At 38.3% G+C, this 21,117-nt stretch overlaps 1 protein-coding gene across 2 annotated transcripts; it reads left to right on the top strand.

Annotated features, from left to right (window-relative positions):
* bbox1 (butyrobetaine (gamma), 2-oxoglutarate dioxygenase (gamma-butyrobetaine hydroxylase) 1) lies at positions 1-21,117 on the top strand. 2 transcript variants are annotated; one of them, XM_083550032.1, is made up of 8 exons: positions 1-141; positions 3,369-3,770; positions 4,989-5,103; positions 13,846-14,044; positions 16,174-16,279; positions 17,792-17,988; positions 18,778-18,944; positions 19,346-21,117. In XM_083550032.1, the coding sequence occupies exons 2-8, from the start codon at positions 3,411-3,413 to the stop codon at positions 19,504-19,506; spliced, it is 1,305 nt and encodes a 434-aa protein (XP_083406158.1). In that variant the 5' UTR covers positions 1-141; positions 3,369-3,410; the 3' UTR covers positions 19,507-21,117. The 2 variants fall into 2 exon arrangements, with proteins under 2 accessions (XP_083406158.1, XP_083406159.1); XM_083550033.1 differs by lacking the exon at positions 1-141 and adding an exon at positions 636-766.

Raw genomic sequence — 21,117 nt, 5'->3', positions numbered from 1 at the left:
GATGCATGAGGGTGTGTATTGATACTGAAAGCACAGCGACCTTTCACATACTTCCTCTCTCCACACACACACACACACACACACACACATCTCCTTCTTGGTGCACTCTGACACACTGAAGCTTCCTTTTCTTCACACAAGGTAAGTTTATTTTCAGCTGGTGCATACACTCGTTTTTTCGTCACGTCTCGTCATTCACACGTGCACGTGTTAAAGCTCCTTACACACATACACACAAAGGACGTCATCACAACACTACTCTTTCTACTCTCTCTCATTGCTGATGTTTTTGTTTGCTAGCGTGCGTGCATATGGTATTCATAACATCTCTGTCTATAACAGTTTAATATTGTGTATGAAATACTGTATGTTTTTTTCCCCCATTGATTTCCGTTTACAAATAACAACAGCAACTGTGTAAAAGCAAGCGAACATGACCGGAAGTAAAGCCGGCGTTTTTTTTTTTCTTTCTTTTTTTATCGGGCGACCTTTCACCCACTTCTGTCGATAGGGCGCGTGCGGTCGTGCGCTGACGTCACGCGCTTGTCGCGCACTGCACCCGAGATAAACATCATACGTCACACAGCCTTCCACGTAATACATGCAATATATTTGTGTGTCTGCAGGATGTCTTTTGTGTTGTCTTACTGTGAGCGCGGTGTTGCTTGGAAGTCCATATTCATGGTTCTGAGTAGGCGCATTTTCTAACAGCGAAATAATATTCAGAGGGATAATAAGATTTCCAGACATATAGTCTCCTGCAAAAGTAAGAAAGCTATCAAAAATAGAAATGTTAATCATTTATTTTGAATCCAATTTATCAAAAATGTAATAATATATTATTAGTATTTAGTGTGCATGAGCTTGAACATGTGCTTGTATCATCAGGAGGTCATTATGACATCACATACATTTAGACTTAATAAAAGAGCATGTGAATAGCAGACCATCACACCTATATCTATCTAACAATTTTTCATCACAGGGCTTTCAGGTTTGTGCACATGTGTACCGAATGCAGTCCTTTTTACGTGCGGAACACAGTTAAAATCTGAGTTCCTCTCAGGAACGTATTAAGTGGAGGATCGCAAGTTTGTTTATTCTCCGCACTTTAAGTCCATTTTTTATTATTATTATCAAACTTAAAAATATACACATCAATGCCAGGGGTATATAAAAAAAAGAAACTAGTGTTAACACAGTGTCACTGTGACGACTCACTAAGATTTGTTTTGCAAATGCATGAAATGCTAAAGAATCCATAGAGCTAGCGTTAGCTGCTAACCAGGAAGGTACAGATTCTTTAGCGTTTTACAGTCCAGCTTTCAGAGAAAATCCGGACACTTCCACATATCGAGGGAGTGAATGAATGAAGGATGGAAGGAATGAAGACATTTGTTAAATCATGCTAAAATAAGTAGAACAGTTAAATAGATCATATCTATTATTAAATGTAAAATACACACACACAGACCTGTATTACCTAATAGGGTCTAACAAACTATTTAATTATTACATTTTATTTAATCAATTTAATTTAATCAATTTTTAATTTACTCCATTTAATCGATATAATAAAAAATGTGTTGCATTAATTTGATTTATTTTATTTTATTTTTATGTAGAAGAAATCAATTTGTATATTATTTAACCAAGCAGACACTCTTTAAAATTGTTTAAAATAAGCGCAGTGTTCAAATTTCGATGATTACAAATGTTAATAATAAACTGCGTCAATAAAAAACAAGAGAATTATTTTTTTGGCAAAAAAAATATTTTTTTGGCACAAGGTGTGTCCAAACTTTTGGTCTGTACTGTATATATATATATATATATATATATATATATATATATATATATATATATATATATACAAGAAAATCATTTATATATATATAGGTCAGTGTATATATATATATATATATATATATATATATATATATATATATATATATATATATATATATATATACTGACCTCACCCCCACTAAAGACCTCTAGGATGACCTGAAAGATCGGCTATGTGCCAGATCGTCTGGCCCGACTTCAGTATTTGATTAATGACATCAGTGCTTAAGTCATGCTATTATTACTCCCTATAGCAACGTTCCTATGTTGAATGGAAATTGTTCCCAGAGGAGTGGAGCTTATTATTAACATAATGGTTTGTCCAATGAGAGCTTAATGGTATAAACTTTTGGCAATACGATGTATATAGCCTTTAGGTGTGCTAAAAAATGTACGCACATTCTGCATGTCGTACATGTTTTGTTGCTGTTTGAATTACTTGGTTACAATTTGGCATCTTTGGGAGCCTGTTGCTGTGGATGGTCTCATGTGAATCCCTTAACAAAAACAATGTATGCTTACTTCTGCTTTAACTTATGAGTTTGCATGGATAGTAAAGACCTACACTTTAGTAAAAAATCTGTTTATCTACAATTTATAATTATGGAAGACTAATTTATAATCCCATTTTTGGGTATTGGGAAGAGGATGGATGTGTTTGTCTGATTCCTCTCATGTGCCTCTCAGGGTGTTTTCTTTAACAGTTTGGATTCTAGCTGCTCACTATGGACTTCAATCCATAATATCTTGATAAAAAAAGGGATACATCCTGGAGTGTGCTTAAAAAGCAGTACCAAACTTATTTTTTTTGTACAGGTAGTCTTCGACTTCATGGTCGTAAGCAGTACCTGCACTGTATTTTTTCCACCAGATATAATGGGATATCTGTTTTTTTTATTTCCTTTTTTCACTGGTCATTTTATAGATGGCAAAATAGAGCTTTATTTCCCCTGACACATGAACATAAACTAAAATGATGAATCCATACAAAACTTTTTCCTCAAAGATCAGAGATTTTCCTGCTAGATTTCATTACCACACCTCTGTAGAACTATTTTTACCTGAATAATATAAACGTGATTATGTAATATGCATTTGTGTGGCAGTGAACAGTTGGTTTGAATAAATACATAAGGTTTGTTTACGCCAAAAGTGGAGTCATACCTCTTTAGGTCAGAGTTCAGCTTTAGGTTTACAGTAGTATGTGTAAGGTTAAAGGTCTAGTATGATGACTTTAATAGCAGTGTTGTAATGTTTGTTCACTAATAGATTTCCATTTGAATTCAATGAATGGTGTACCAGACGCTTTCTGGAATAAGAACATTATCAGTTTCTGGTCTTTTTCGCAATGATGCAGTGCGACTAGATATTTTACAAAAAGATCATTTCAGTATGCTTTAACAGTGAATATTGAGATTGTCATCTTGTAATAAATTTGTCGTAAATCTTTGTGGTTATCATATACAAGGCTGTTCAGTAATTATCTAACCACGCAACCCTTTTTATGTGTTTCCATGAAGAAAGTCAGCTTTACACGGCTTCAAGCTACACCGCAGATCAGGATGTTCTCTAGTCTGGTTTGCTGTGCCTCAAGAGCAGCTCTGCATGTGCTGAAAAGAGCTACTCGTCCCTCCAAACCAGCAAAAATCCCTCGTTTTGGGCATCAGACACTGGCAGCGGCCCGTCTACCCACTGTTGGAGGGAGCGCGGTGGCGAGACAAGCTCAAGTACTGGACCACAAGAGGTTGCTCCAGGTGGAGTGGGATGATGGAAGCTATAGTTTTTATCCGTTTACCTGGCTTCGGGATAACTGCCAGTGTCCTCTGTGCATGCTGCAGTCAGCACAAGCACGGAGACTGCTCCTGACCGACCTTGATGTACACACAGGAATGGACCAAGTGCAAATATCGGAGAATAACAAGGTACGTTTTTGTAGATTTATTAAAAAGGTAACCATTAGGGTTTTTGACTGTATAATTGTAGACAATGTGAAATATTTCTGAATGCTGGAAAAAACTTTAAATGATTTTAAATATTTACACATTTAGACAACAGAACTGACCAGGTTAATAAGTGAATATGACAATGATGTTAGTACAGGCAATGATTCATTGACAGCAGAGGTTTGTGTTTAAATGCAGTGTGTGACAAAACAGAGACAGATGCATACGATATTAATAATGGAAGAGATAATGAGCATTTCACATTGTCAACTTGCAGTTCTTTAAAATGTAGAGTAATGGGATTAATATCCCATTACTGGTGCATCTTTTGTTGGAATTGGAGTGAAGTCTTGACTTTCTAACCAGAATTTGGTTCACATGTAGTGTACCCCTGGTTGAGATATGTACAAATGGGATATGCATTGCATTTGAGTCAAGTTTGGATGCATTAGTTAAGGCGCCTAAAAGTTTAACCTATGTAAGTCTATCCCTAATGAGCGAGCCAGTGCCGACTGTGGCAAGGATAAACGCTCTGAGATGGTATCAGGGAGGAAAATCCAAAACACACCCATCCACCGAATGTCCATTCATTATAGTTCCATCATTGTTAAGGTGTACTGTTCAGTGAAAGGCGCTTAAATTCAGAACTTTTGTTCGACGCCATTGTGGCAGACTGTTGACATTAATTACACTCAGTTGCTCAGTAGTTTCATGCATCTTTAAGCTGTTCACATGGAACCATTCTCAGCTGCACAGACTTGCCTCCAGTTGAAGAGAACTCAATCCAGAAGTAGGGTGTCGTGATAAGTCAGTCAGATCCAAAATAAAAGGAAAAGAGAACTGGCCATTGGTACCTCAGGAGCATGTTTAACTCAACAGAGAACGAGAGAGAGAGAGAGTAGAGAGGTGACAGGGAGAAAGTTAGACACTGTACAGTGTGAGGAGGGTGTAATTTAAGACTAGCTATGGCAGCATCACTGAAAGGGAAAACCAGAACACAGATATGGGGGGAACGGCCTTCCACACCACCATTAACAAACCTGAATGAGTGTGTAAGAGTAGGGATATACAGTATAGCAGACCATGTTAAAGTTTTTTTTCAGGTTTCTACACATACATCGATCACTCTACTACATGCTACATGCAACTCTGTGTGGGCATGACTAATGGAACATCTGTCCATGCTGTTTTATGAAGGTCTCCATCACATGGCCAGATCAACATAGCAGTGAATTTGAGCCTGAGTGGTTAAAGAAACGATGCTTCTCACCTGAGGCAAGACAAGCACGACAGGAAGAACTTTTTCTAAATGGTGAGTACTGGTGATTTATGTGTCTTACTGTTTCCCTGTTTCCATTTCCAATTTCATAAGTACTACTGACCTGCGAAGGCTAGACAACACAGATATTACATGGTCTACTGGTAACTTGTGGTTCAGTGGTTAAGGCACTGGGTTACTGATCAGAAGGTTGGGGGTTCAAACTCCGGTGTTGTCAACCTGCCACTTTTGGGCCCTTGAGAAAGGCCCTTAGCCCTCTGTGCTCCAGGGGTGCTATATCATGTGACTGTAAAATACATGTGACAATACAAAGCACCTTTCTTGCTAGTAAATTGTATTAAACATAGTTCTGAAGATACTACATGATACTAGGGTATGACCAAAACACCACCGTATAGGCCAATATTAATTTTGCTTTTCAGAAATGTAAACACATGCATTCCTTGTGAATGAGGCAAAATGCAAACGATCGACTCGTTTGAATTTTCTTAGAAATCAATGCAAAGGTCTGATGACATTCTTATTCTGAAAGGAGTGGTCTGTTCCAGGATCACCCTGACCTATAAACCACAAGAGCTCACACTTTGTACAATATTATTAGAGAGCACTCTTACATACCTTCATCCAATATCATTTAGAAGAATCTCTTCAGTACAGTTCAAAAGATTTGTAGAATCCATGTCATTGTAAATTTGTTATAATGTCTTACGTCCAGTGTGTTATTAAGACATTTCTATTTGTCACCGGTTTTCTGGGTTGTTTTACCTTCAGATTTTGTTTCGTTCCTAAAACACCATGTACCTCAGAGAATGCTTTGTGCTCATTCGCCATTTTTTTCTTCAGATTATTCAGATATGTCATTTATTTCAGACTTCTGCACAAGTCTTAAAAGGGTCCATAGGTCTGGGTCTGTTCTGTTTTTTTGGGAACTGAATGAGCTCCTGTAGACATTTTCATTTATTTATAGAATTCAGTTTTTCATGAAGCAGAAGAATGGGGTCTTCACCACTCTGGATTTAACTGGCAGGATAGAGATGTTCACTGTGGGTTTTGGTTTTTCTGTGACAGTCTACACACGTCATGTTGCTTATGCAAAGCCTCTCTTTCAGGATAAAACTGTTAGTAAAACTGCATCTAGAGTCACTGCCTTTTCTCAACAGCTTAGTAAATAGAAATAAGTGCTGATCTTTTTATTTTTCGAGTTGTTGTGTTTCCTAAACTCCCATTTTGCGGATTTTTTGTGGACACTGGAACAAATGTAGAGTATTGCTGTTTTTACACTTCTCTTTGAGAAAATATTGAGTGCAGCATTTTATTTTAAGAGTCTAATTTATTTAATTGTTAAAGGTATTTTACAGTTATGGCATTTGGAAGACACCCTTATCCACAGCGACACACAATCGTCCCATTCACACAACCGAGCAGCGGCGTGGTTAAGGGCCTTGCTCAGGGGCCCAGGAATGAAAGGGATTCGAACTCACAACCTTCTGATCCAAACTGCAGCACCGCAAACACCAAGCCACCACTCCCCAAAACCTCCAGTTCCTTCCTTAATAGCGCTCAAACTCATCCACACCGAAATTATTTTGCCAGGTTAAAAATTTTTTTACATAATCGTATAGAAAATCTTTATGCATCCCTCAATTGGTTTACTCACAGTAAGAAAATACAGAAATTCCACTTTACAAGTAAAAAAAAAAAAAAAGTTCCTGGTAAGGAGTTATTCCTCTGTATGAATGATTTAAAATAAATATTTCGCAGTTGATTTCGAGAAAAGTAATATCAGTGCGTAATATCGGTGTAGTAGTTTCATGTGGTTTCTGGAACAGTTTTAAGGCTGAGGCATTTGTCTGAGGAGACACATCCAAAGGATTACCCTTGAGTGGAAAGTCTTTTCCCACTTCCTGCCATATGGAATTGTGATCTAAGCAACTCGAGAAGAGTGCTGCAACGTGTTCCAAACAAACCCGCATGTGTCTGGATCGAAGACTAATGGTTCCTTGACTTGACATGGTCAGGCCACAGCTGAATTGTTGGCGCTCTGTGGCTTCATGTTAAAAAAAACAGATGCAGGTTAGCGTGAATGAGGTGATCGGGGTACACCTGGGTACAGTTTGGAGAGTGTCTAGGATTAAAGAGAACATAACCGTTTCATGAACTACACCAAAAAGGCTTTAGGTTGTAAATACCGTTGCTCCTAAGTACTTTTCCTTGCGATTGATGTATGTCATTAAACGGTTCATTTATGAAAGTCTGACCAACTCTCTAGTTTGAACCAATGTCATTTGGTCAGAACACAAATCCTCTGCTCAATGCAATGAATGACAAGCACGTCTTGCTTTACTCCTGACTTCTCACTGAATCTACAGTGGAGTCCAGAAGGTCAGTCTCTGCCTCTTGTTAAAAAAAATCTTCCTCGTAAACCTCTCTGAGGATTCATCTGTGCAGGTCTGCGATGCGTCTGTTGCCGATGGCAAAGTGCTTTTAGTCTTTTTTGCCTTTTTCTTTCATGAGCCGCATTAAAGCGAGACACCGGCGTTTGTTTTTTACGCTTGCTCAGAGTAAAACCACAGGAGGTTCTCCGTTTTAACAGCACCTCCAACTGTTCCGAGCTAATTTTACAGCCCCTAAATGACTACGCTCAGCGAGACGGAGACTTAACAGAAACCTCTCTCTGAAGGTGATGTGCCGGTTGTTTAGCTTGCCTATTATATGTTACTACAGAAACCTCCCTTGGGTCTCATTGATGGAGTTGAGTAACACCGGAGCACTGCGTTTGGCTTTTCTGGTGTTGATTTCTGAGTGCTAATTTAATGCAGACAGAAATAGGGAGGTTTGTTTGCTGAACATTAGATGACTCCATCTTTTTGCATCAAACAAAGCCAGAAGTTTTTCCTCCCACTGTGAAGCGAGGAGCCAAGAAAGAGCTCATTATCCACATTGGAAATTGGTTCAAGAGTGATTTCTGAATGTCTTTAATTCAAGATTGTGCTACTTACTAAGGGAATGTTCTCTATGCACAGCCAAATGTTTCTTCCAAATGTTGGTTGTCTTATAAGTGTGTTAAAAATCCAACAGGCTTTGTTAAACACAAGTGTACAGAAGGGTGTGAGCCTTTTTTGAAATGAAGAATGGATTGATGTAATAAACAGTTGGGTCTTTCATCCATTTATGGTGCTATCTAAAACGTCTACCTCAAGGACAGGAATATTCGTACACTAGGGAACCACTCATCTGCAGCTGGTTTCAGACTGTGTAATTAAAACATTCTTTTAGATTATTACTTGTCACAATGTACGAGAGGCCCTCAACAACAAAATTCTATAAAATCAACATGTCCCCATGTCAGATTTCACCCCTGTAACAACTAATCAGTGGTGAATAAAAGGTCACTATGCTGTGCTTAAGTCAGGGGTCCTTAAATTACGGCCCTCATATAGAGACATATTTTGAAATTTTTATTTTAAATGTTTTACTCAAATCATATCTGTTAAAAACTCAAATTTCACTTAGTTATCAATAGAAGTCAAGGCACCGATAGTTGGTTGCTGGAACCATCGGCTATCGCCAAAAATCCACTGTATTTATGAGAGCGCCATCTAGAGGTAAATCACTGGCACCATGTGCTTTTTGTTTTTGCACATGAGACTGCATAGGGAGCGCTATATTATATTTAATATTTATAGTTTATCAATTCAGTACTGTTTTATTGTTTATTTTTTGTAATAGTCCAGTACTATTGTATATGGATTTTTTTTTTTTCAAGTAGCCATTTTCGCTTGATTAATCAGTTATTGGCAAGTACGATCCAACCTAGCTATCGGTATCGGTATGACTTTTTTTTTTCACAATTCTGACTTCATTTCTCCCAATTCCGACTTTATTTCTCGGAAACATCCAACATTTCTGTAACCATGTTGTTTGGCATGAAGTTTGAAGCTGTTAGTGTGTAAACGAGGCTCCTCTGCTTCATCTGTCTTGTTCCGTCTCCTCCAGAGCGGAGTATTAGATAGAGTTCTCTCCAGGGATCAGAGGCTTAGTTTGATACCATGCGATTCTTTTGATTGTGGCCCATTTTATTGTCAATGTGTAAGGCTTTCTGGCACTACAGAGGCGGTGATGCTGCCCGATTGGCTTAAAAAAAAGAGAAAAAATTCAGAATTGAGAAAAATAAAGTCAGAATTGAGAGAAATAATTTTTTTATCTGGTGGGACCGGGTTTCCATATAAATCTTCTCTTTGCACCTTGCTGTTTTCTCGTTCTCGTGTTTTCTGTTTTCCCGTTCCTCCATTTTATCATTCCGCAGTGTCTTCTGTGGCTACCTGTCCAGAGCGCTTCAGAGTTTAGCTGGTGGTGCGTCAGTAATAATGGTCCGTGGGGAAACACGATGCTCAGTGTGTAGTTAAATAGACAAAATGAAGCATCGAGGCAAATATTTTTTTTTATTCGAATGACTCGAGTTACTCAAGGAATGGTTTCAGCCCTATTAAAAAAAATCATAATAAAATCTCTACAATAATACTGGTAGTCACTTGACTGACTTGACCCTCCAATAAATAAAGAAAAAATTATGTAGCCCTCACAGGAAAGGGTTTTGGGACCCCTGGTTTATGTCAAGTCTTGACCTAATGTCAATAGTCACAATCTTTAAAGTGAGCTTGAGCTAATATGGATATTTTGTTTCTGTCCAACAGCATCTTTTCTTCATGTTTTCCCGTTGTTACTACTGTATTTGGAGATGTCCCAGGAGTTTTGTGTAATCGTGTCATGTCTGCCTATTTGTGGCTTTGAGACGAGTGTTACATAGAATTTGTACATTTTTGATCACAAAGGGACTAAATCAGCTGTCAGTGAGCATGTCATGTGTGTTCTAAGATCACCAATCGAAACCAACGACCGAAGAATTGTCTTACGATGTGTGCTTTTTGTCTGTGACAACACAGTCAGGCCAAAAATCATAAATGCCACGTAAAAATACAGCTTCAATTAATTTGTCTATTAAAACGTCCGAATAACATCTTCCAGCTGGGTGATAATAAACACCCTTCTGGGATAGGAACTGGGAGGATAAAGTGGTCTAATGTTCTCCAATTTCCACAGGCTTAGATTTAATGAGCATATATTTCCTGCAAATAAATTGCCTGTGTGTTCATGTGGGAAAGCGTTTAAGTTGGAAAAGATGCAAGGACGTATATGAAACGTGGAAAAACCACTGTACAAGTTGCCACACGTGTGAATTCACTTCCATCAGATTAGGTGCACTTACAGTTCACGTACTCATCACAAGTAAACGTTCAGGCGGATATGAACGTCAGTAAATGGTTTTCCATCTTTCTGTTCTGTTTGATCTGTTTGACACAGTTGACAAGGGCAGCTACAGGGCTGGATTAGTGCTGCTGCTGTCAAACTTCTCTGTGAGGAACAATGCATGGCTCAGGAACCCTTCAGCAGAAGAACGGGGATTAAAGTCCACCTGGCTATTGAGTTTGCTAGCGAGTGCAAGAGCAGTCGTGTTGCTTTGAGACAGAGTGATGTATTATTGCTGCGAAACCCAGCTGGAAACTATGCAAAAGTGAGACTAATCTCTGATTGGCTCTGAGACTGGAGTGCATCGTGCCAAGAAAACCTAGCAGCAAATGTGTGTCGTTATGAGGGAATGCTGAGCACCGTTGCATGGTAGAGCAGCACCATGTGAACCTCCTCACCCTGGGCCAAGTGCCCAGCTTTCTCCGTACCTCCCTCCCTCTATCTCCATCTCTCTCCTGTCCTCCTCTTTCTCTCATCCCAATATTCGGTCATTTTTTCTCATTAATCTCTCATTTGCTGTGCACCACTCACCGATCTCTCTAATTGTAGCACAAATCTGCTAATTTTTCTTTTAGCTGGTGGGCCACATTTTCCACAGAGCAATACTTTTTATTTTATTATTTCACTACTGTTAGAATCTGTGCACTGTACGCTTTCATTTTTAACCGCTTTATTCACCTCTCAAGACTCAAAATTATTTGGATTATGAATTATCTGTTTACATTGGAAAACCACTGCTACCATGTGTGTTCACATTCGAGCTGTCAGATTTCTTTAAGTTTTTTTAGGCCCCGCCTCCAAAATGAACTGCAATTACATTATCCTGGCGATGCTTTCAAGCTCACCCTGACATTCAACTGTTTGAAAGCAGAGTAATATCTATATTAATATATAACTTCTTATAATGGTTTACTAGGTTGCAAAGGGGCATTGGGGTTGTTCTCATTCTCATTAACCATTATAAGAATAAGAATATAAACAAATTAGGCGGAATCCCCAAAAATCCTTGTACAGTATATAAATCTATGTATATAACCTTACTATAGATATTATACAGTAACATTTAAAAATCTACAAAATTGTACAATAGGACCAATTGAACATGTGCTAGAGGAATCAACACCCGTCACCCTGAATACTATCACTTTAATGGCACAATAATAATGTATAATTTTAATATGACGATAAGGGGAAAGGCCTTTGTAAAAAAAAAATAAATGTGGGTTGCATAATCCACCAAAGTTTGTGCATATAGACTAGATTAATGTTGTGTTTGTCTTGGCCACAGAGTGTTTAGCCACTTGAGTGTTTACTTGTCATCAAGTGTGTTTTCTTCTGTGCTCAGTTTTATTACTGTTTCTAATAAAACAGTAATAATGGAAGCTCTGGTTTTGTTCAAATGATCTACTCACATTAATGAAGAGCACACACACACACACACACACACACACACACACACACACACACACACACACACACACACACACATATATATATATAAATACACACACACAGTATCTCACAAAAGTGAGTACACCCCTCACATTTATATATAGATATATTTTATAGTCGTCGATGTGCAGCTCGTATCGCAGTACAGATTTACTGTCCTCAAATAACTCAACATACAGCCATTACTGTCAAAATAACTGGCAACAAGTGAGTACATCCTAAGTGATAACAGCTGTATGTCGTGTAACCGTGCAAAGCAACACGTCCTGTTCATCGTGTTCATGTTTTTGTCAGCTTAATAGGACCATACAAATGTGTGTTTCTTGTATTAGAGCAGTTAAAATGTGGCGCTTTGAGTACAATTCCCTCATACTGACCACTGGATGTACAAACATGGAACCTCATGGCAAAGAACTCTCTGCACAGCTTTTGTAAGAGATACAGTATATATAGAGGAGAAGCGAGGAGAAATCAATCTACATATAAAAATATCGGTCACAAAGAATTGTTGACTTTCTAAACAATAAAAGTATTCAAGATTTTTATTTGTCACACAACAGTTATATGCAGAATAACACTTGCAGTGAAATGTATAGCACATCTACTAATACTTATTTATATATAAATACATTTTTTATTTTTTTTTTACAGATGCAAATATATAAAAATATAAATATATTTAATAAAAAAATGATGCATCTTGCAACAAATGCCAATTTATATTCAATGCCCATTCACATTATATATACACCGAATTTTTCCATGTATAAAACTTTTTTTTTTTTTTTAATCATTAGACTAAAAATGTAGGGTCGTCTTATACATGGAAGTAATACCTTGTCTCTGCAAACAGGCGTCCTCCAATCACGAGCCTTCAATCACGAGCGAAACTGCCGATTGCTTGTCTCTGCATCACGAGCCTTAGGTAAATGACGTCAGCTGATGCTAAACAAACCATTTAGAACACATCCCGGTGGAGGTGGAGAGCGTGTGGGCAGCATGTAGCTGCGACAGGGACTGTTAATGTCGTAAATTGTGATGCATAATACGGTAGAGTACTGATATGTAAATGTAATTACTAAATTAAAATTGGTGTTGTTTTATGTTTAATATATTGATTTCTTAATTTTGGGGTGGAAAAGTGGGAGTTTTCTTATACATGGAAAAATACGATGCATATAAAAACAACACACCACACACACACACACACACACACACACACACACACACACACACACACACACACACGATGAGCTTATATAAAAGACTAAAATAGTGACATTAACTAACATTAACAAACCAAAGAAACCATCTGTCTCCAAGTCATAAATACAGACGCTGTTGTGGCTGTTTTTTCTCTCACATTGAGTCCATTGTTTAACCACCATGTTTTGGCTCAGGTCTTGAAAACATAAACATACTATTCCAATTAAATAAAAAAAATCGGCCAGCTAACTGGAATGAGTCTAAATTTCCATTATTGGGTTTAACGATTGCCATGTGGAGTTGGTGCTCATCTCTATCTTAACACAGGGATACGAGATATATGCCACAGAATGATAGCAATAACGTACATGCTGCTGCTCACATTGACTGGTGTCTAGTAAAAGCACTTCCATGTATTTCATAGGATTACAGAGTATATACTATATATTAAACTGTGGTAAAATACCCAGTGTTTGAGCATTAGGGCTAAAGGATTTCCAGACTACCAGAAATGAACAGAAAAGGAAGCAGGGGTGAGACTGTTCTGCTGACGGAAACCTGTAGAATACATAACAACCTGGTCATTTGCTGTGTGTGTTTATTCTCACAGGCTTGTCTCATGGATATTTAATGGAACGGTTCAATTGGAATTAAAAAGCTGAATACAAGAACATTTTCTTCATTGTACATAATCTACAGTGTTAAATGAGAAACCTGGTTCAGTTTGCTTTCTTTTTTTTTCCCCAGAAGTGTGAAGTGTGTGTTTATGGGGGATTTCTAATTATGATAAATGTCTCTGGGTTGTTTCAGAGCGTGAATTCTGGGACTCTGGTCTGCAGATCCCCATGGCAGATTTTGAGGAGGTTTTACATGATGACAAGGCTGCTCTGGTATGGCTTCTGGCCCTCAGGCGTGTCGGGATCGTGTACCTGAAGGGGGCGCCAGCAGAACAGGGCCAGGTGGCTAAACTCAGTCAGAGAATCGGATACCTCAGACTTACATTCTATGGGTAAGAACCACGTATATATTCACACACACACACACACACACACACACACACACACACACACACACACACACACACACACACACACACACACACACACTTGACACATAATTGAATCGATTTCAAGAAATGTATTTTCCACACTTACCTCATAAATCGTTCATGTCTCGTTAGTGTATGCTCGATTGCTGAGAAATTCGACCTCAATTTAGCGTGAAGAAACGTGCATTTTTTTTTCCAAAGGATTCACTCTTCTGTAAAAGACTAAAAGTTCACCATGAGTCACTGGCAAACCATGATCAGCTTGATGAAAGCATTTCCTGAAGCTGAATCTAGCCCAAATCAAACATCCCCCCCCCCTTCTCTCTTTCTCTCCTCTTTAAATGAGTTCCACTGCCACTGACCTTCACTTCGACTGCAGAGCAATGAATCAGAAGTGCATAATTTGACACTTACAGAATATCCATCTCATTAATGAGCTATTTTTGATGTCCTTTATTTTTCATCCTTCATGAATTACAAATGAAGACAGCACTTTTTTCTAAGTAGGAACATTTCGAGTCATCCTGATAGAGAACGCTTTTCTAGAATAGAAAAAAGACAGGAACTGATATATATGGAAGGAAAACAGATAAGTAAGGGAACATAGTTTTTAGACAGATAACACAGTTCATCTGTTTAGAACATACTGAATGTTCTGTCAGCTTTAGTTGGAGGACAGCATATGTGAAGCCAGACCCAGCTGGACCCCATTTTACCTGATCACAGCCCACACACACTCAAAAAAAAAAAGCTGAGATCATGAGTTAAATGTGTTCAAAGCTACTGACAAGGAGGAGGATGACAGAGAGAGAGAGAGAGAGAGAGAGAGAGAGGCTTAACTGGAAAACAGTCCAGCAGTCCTTTCTCAGGAATGACATCATGCTGTACTCTGCAGTTCCAAGTGTCTCCAGTCACAGCAGGTCTTCCCTCTTCTCTATTTAGACAAAAACGTCAGGAGAGATAGCGAGTGTTGGGCCACTGTACTGTTTTCCATTCCTAGAACTCTCTGGTTCACATTTAAATAATTTACTTGTTGTCAACATTCTTTACTGAAAATGTTTACTTTCACTGTCCAAATCTGGAACACAGTACTGAATGAATATCAGGCACTGGTTAGGAAACTTGAGAATTCATTTTAATACACTGTTTAAAAAAAACAAAAAAATGGCTGAGCCGCTGTATGAACGATTTTTAATCCTGAGCACCACGTTTTCCTGTCTATGTAATGGTTTTCTTTGAATTCTCCAGTTTCCTTTTACCTCCAGAAAACAGCAAGTAGCATTCCTGTGTGTGAGTGTGGTGGATAGGCTCCAGATCCCTCATGAACCTGAGCAGGATGTAATGCTTATAGGAGATGAATGAATTTGTTCGGGGTGACCCTGAATAGTCGAAGATAAACGTTCGATGCTTTGATAGAAGGAGCCTGTTTCGACTACCAATCTCACATTCGCATCTTCGCAGAGGTGTTATGAAACGAGGATCATTCCATTTTCAGTGATATAGGGGTGTTCAATGTCTGCTTTCACATAGAACTTTCAATATTCTCCAATATACAGCCTATTATGTAAATAAATGGATGAAAGAATGGAGCCACCAGGCAGGAGGAAAAGAGGAAGGCCAAGGAGGTGGTTTAAGGATGTGGTGAGGGAAGACATGCAGATGGGTGGTTTGAAAGAGGTAGATGTAAAGGACAGTGTGATGTGGGGACGGATGATCGGCTGTGGTGACCCCTACAGGGAGTAGCCGAAAGAAGCCAATTTTTAAATTTGAGTTTATGATTCATTCATACTCTTTTTAAAACTATTTCAAGCATTTCCTGTATGACTCAACAACTGCAACAGACCTGTCCCAATGGACACTTGTCCTGACACGACAAGGGTCAAATGATGCAGCCGTAATCACAGAACTTCATTCTGTTTCTGCCATGTTGAGCTCCTGCCATAACACGATGTCTGTTATGTCTATTTCAACAATTTCTTACGGTTATTAAACTCTCTTGCTACAAAAACACTGTAACCGTTTTACAGCTGTGGTTTCCTCCAGTCGGTTCACACAGACAGTGTAAACATGTGCTGCGTTTGCTTCAACAGACACACATGGCAAGTGCAAGACAAGCCCATGGCCAACAATGTCGCATATACCTCAGGCAAGCTGAGTCTGCACACGGACTATCCTGCTCTGCACAATCCTCCTGGGGTGAGTACACTAGCCTACACAAACACAACAAAAAAAAATGCATGATCTATAATAAAATGTCTGTTTAACTGTGATGCTTTATGCCGATACCTAATAGATGAAGTTCTGATAGAATTACTCTACTAGCCTATCATACACTCTAATTTCCACAGAGAAACGGGATCGTATGTGCTCGTTAAGGATCTCTGAACTCTTATATAGATCCATCTTTAAATCTGATTTGGGAAAAGGGTGTAAAAATGCTTTATTCCTGGTCAACATCTGGTTGGAATACATCTACAACTGCTTATCCGGCAATTTTCTAACTCGCAATTAAACGATTTTCTAAAATCTTTCCTTATAATAATCTGTATATATTAACTGGAAGTGAAGACAAAGAGAAATATGCTTGCAGGAAACCTTTTACACATGATTTTGGTCTCACAACCGAACAGGATAATAAGAATTGTTGGTATTTAAGCTATTTAGTATTGACAGCGAGTTATTATTTTTAATGGCATTGAGCGCAACTGCTTTCCTTTTCATTTCCTACTAAGGGCCTGCTTATAGACATTTTTATACGGAAGCAGAAAGTATGCTACCGTTGTTTGTGTCTCTGTGGGATTATTATTAGTAGTAGTAGTTTTTTATTATATGTAGTAGTAATTGTACAAATTCTAATCCTGTGCAAATTCATGTCAAATTGGGGCTATAACACACAACTGATTCAAAACTGATTCAAAAGGTTTACAAAAAAACTAAATATGAAAGAAAAAAATAATCATTGGGAATTAATTAATGACCAACAGCTGTGGACAGAGGTTTATTGCACATTACTCTTATTACATAAAATATAAATTAATAATATGTAATTCTAGAGTGCACCTTAGAGGTCGACTGATGTGAATTTCAGCGATACTGATAGCTAGGTTAATCGTACTTGCCGATAACCAAATAATCAACTGATTTTTAAAATGGATACTGGATTTAAAAAAACAGACAACAAAAAAAACAGACCATTTATTGTAAAAAATCAAAACAAAAAAAACAACAGTACTGAATCATGAAAATTTGGTAAATGATCATGATGACCATAAATATAATTATATATTTAATTATATTTATGTATAATTATAATATGGCGCTGTCCGTGCAAACAAACAGCACGTAGTGTTAGCGATTCACCTCTAGAGGCCGCTCTCGTAAAGATAGTGACATTCTCAGCTGTGACGGACGGAAGCTGGAAAAACTATCGGGATGGATTTTTGCCGACAGCCGATAATTTCAGCAGTCAACTATCAGTGCCGGTTAAACGGAAAAACCAATGAATCTGTCGACCTCTCGCGACCTGGAAGTCCACCAATTACCTGTTAATATAATCAGATTTTATTCTCTTTTAAAAGATGTGTGTAGTCTGAGGCATCTCAGAAAACCTATCGAAATTGCGATGTAAACTTGAGACACCTAAAATCTTGAAGAGTGCTGACTATTAAAAGTAATCCTCTTTTTCTACATGTGTGTGTGACTTGGCAGGTGCAGTTTCTACACTGTCTTCAGCAGGCCGTACAGGGAGGCGAGAGCGAAGTGGTGGACGGCTTCCATATGGCCGAACTGCTCAGGACAGAGGACCCAGAGGCGTTTAACATTCTCTCATCCCTCTACGTCGACTACACAGACAGCGGCTCTGATTACTGCGATTTCAACGTGCAGTCCAAGAACCGCATTATAGAGTGAGACAAATACAAATGTGATCGTGTACTACACCAGACTGGTATACTGTCTCATACACACAGTCACAATGTGGCAACATAAAGTATCAATTTGCTCTCCAGGAACTCACCAGGAAAACCCAAAACTATGAAAAAATGTAGCCCATTATTTCTTTCCTTTTATTATATTTCACTTCTCTGACTAGAACCGTATCCCAGAAACAGCTTTTATTGTAAAGCTAGCTTCCTATAGCCATCATTTTTAAAATGCATTGCTGTCCTGATGATGCTTGAACTTGTAAAATGGGTGCCGTTAATTGCAATTAGCTGGAAAATCACTATAACGTTTAATGTTTCTAAAAACTCAGCAGATTTAATACACTGATTCAAACATTTTCTGTGGCCCCCAGTTTGAGAAATGCTGATTTAATAACTTCTACTCTTGGCACAGATTGACTTGTTGGACCTGGTCAGCCATGTATATAAATTTACTGTACTTGGAAACACAGATGTATTCTGAGATCATCTCATTTATAGACCAGACTTCAGTGATGTAATACCTGTTGCCATGTGCTTCATTTTTTTAGTGCCAAGGAGGGGTGTTAAATTAAATCGGCACCCAAAACTACACTGTATGGTAAAGGTACATTATTAATCATATGGCTTACTAAAGAAAACAAGGCACTGATTAAATAGGTCACATGACTTTTACTTTGCGGTCCACGAGCACTGTTAATGTAAAAACAGCACCATCTATTGTTCAGCTGGTAAAAAAATAAAAATAATTTTTTTTTTTTATGGTGCATGCAGTGTGGACAGTGAAGGCCGTGTGGTGAGGATCAACTACAACAATGCAACAAGAGACTCTGTCCTGGATCTACCTCTGGATCAGGTGCAGCCATTCTACTCCGGCCTGAAGAGCTTTGTGGAGCTGATGAACCGGCCCGAGAACATGGTGACCTACAGGATGGAGCCAGGTCAGTCAACTGCTACAGAAAGTCTATAGAGTCCATCGTTTATATTGCCTCCAACTATTGAACTGAAAAATGTAAATCAGGCACAAATCTAGTTAACAATGAGAAAACTTGAGGTATTGCCCTTTGCATTATTGCTCTTTGGGTTTGCTTTATACTGACCTCCAAATCAGCAACAGATTCAGAACTTGGCTGGATATTTTGTTATGTATGCTGCGTCATATTTTTTCTTGTTTTTTATCATCCTAATTACATGGAAACTTTTTGGTTTGTCTGGTCCAGAGGCCAACACTTGATGGAAACCAGAGCAACATATCCAGTAGCAGTGGCCAAAACACAAGTTTGGAAATGCAGTTTAATGCTTTCACGTCATATTTCGATAAATAATTGTCCATTACCTACAGGTGACCTGGTAACGTTCGATAACTGGCGTCTGCTGCACGGCCGGAGGCATTACTCCTCTGGCACCAGGACCCTGAGACACCTAGAAGGAGCGTACCTGGACTGGGATGAAGTCATGTCCCGTCTGCGCATCCTTCGTAAAGCCGTCCACGGGGAGAGATAGGAATTCTGTTTACTTCATCTGAAACACAAGTACTGTCAGTAGGAGTCTAAGATTGACGCTAAACTGTTGTATGCTGCTTAGCGAACCCTATCGTGTAATTCGGTGGATATGTTTTCTTTTTGTTTTTTTTTCTTTAGCTAGGTACTTGAAGGTAAAAAAATAAAATTCTTTGACCCTTTTTTAACTCTGTCTGAAAGGATGGTACACCAGAATGGTAAAAACATTTTGTAATTGATTGCAATTGCTCTTTTAAACCATAAATATTCTAAGCGATTAAACAGCACAGTGTGATGTGAACGAAATGCTCTCACATTGCTGGCAAATCGTATTTAAAAGAAACTGAACGTTCAAAAAACGTCATTAAATGGAACTTGCCAAAACGTCTTGAATTCACGAAGGACATCGTTAGTCCTGAACTTTAATGTCAATAAGTTGCCAAATTAGTATTTATTAATTCTGTGGTCTAATGTCAATAAGCATTTTTTTCTTTAACTTAATGCTATACAACTCATCCTCTAAACAACAGGTCATCATGAAAAAAAGACCCCCCCTCAGAACGATCCGTATCCTGCCTAACTGTGGGTCAGCCAGAGAACGTAGCAGTAATTCTCATGGTGACTTTACAGACACGATTAGTAAAATACTACGTAAACTATTTGGAAATGCACATTCTATACCTTTTCTCTCATAAAATGAAAGCAAGCAGGACACAGCACATAATATAGAGGCACTGCACACACCGAAACTCCTACTCAGTAAAAATAAAGAGGAGCACATTTTCATTACTTTTTAGTGTAAATGAAGGATATTGTGCAAACGAAATCAAAAGAAAATTCTCACAGCATGGTGTTGGTAATCTTTGGTCACTAAGAAAAAAATTTAATTATGTACTGAGGGTACAGAAATTTAAGCCATAACTTAAATTCAAACCATAAATCTGCTTGAGAACGTTTATAAAGATTGGAAAAAGCTTGGAAGACGTTATGCTATAGCTTATTATTGAGGATTGTGTCAGTAGAGAAGCAATTCCAGCCCCAGACAGTAAATATATCTGTGGGACTGTTTTATCAGTTGATGGTTTGCACAAAAGCGCCATGGGTCGCCTGTACCTGGGACGCCCCAGTAACTAAATTCAGCAGGGTACAGCATCGTTCACATGGAGGAAATGGCAGAGTCCTGTCAAATCGTCCCAAGGAGAAGTATTTTCATGTAAATATTTTTTTTCCCCATAACTATTATTCTAAAACCTGCACCTGCAATGCAAAAACAGTCCCTCGCTGCTGTTCTATTTATATTTTATTTATGTTTCATGGCGAGCGTGTTCTCAGCAGCTCCATGATGGCTCCTCTTAAGATGGTTAGACAAATAGAACAGAATGTTAAAACATCTTCCATTTTTAGGGTACATTATTAAAGTATGTATGTAAGTAACCTCATGGAATTTTTTCTCTCATTGTCATAACCTTTGTCACCTCAGTGTCTTAACTGTGTGTTTTGCTGTATACAGATAAAGCTCATTTACTCTCTATCCAGATATATCTACTTTCAGGATGGCATCAGTGATGCTAGTAATGTACTTTTATTCTCATATTAATAAAGCTTCTCAGAAGGA

This window comes from Silurus aristotelis (assembly GCF_946808225.1).
Source record: "Silurus aristotelis genome assembly, chromosome: 9".
In the NCBI taxonomy this organism is placed as follows: domain Eukaryota; kingdom Metazoa; phylum Chordata; class Actinopteri; order Siluriformes; family Siluridae; genus Silurus; species Silurus aristotelis.
This window is presented reverse-complemented; position numbering and strand designations above follow the sequence as displayed.

Excerpts from the sequence above, each read along its gene's own strand:
- bbox1 (XM_083550032.1), top strand. The coding sequence starts at position 3,411 with ATGTTCTCTAGTCTGGTTTGCTGTGCCTCAAGAGCAGCTCTGCATGTG. Across the intron at positions 3,771-4,988 it reads AAATATCGGAGAATAACAAG|GTCTCCATCACATGGCCAGA; the intron begins GTACGTTTTTGT and ends TGTTTTATGAAG. Across the intron at positions 17,989-18,777 it reads TCCAAGAACCGCATTATAGA|TGTGGACAGTGAAGGCCGTG; the intron begins GTGAGACAAATA and ends TGGTGCATGCAG.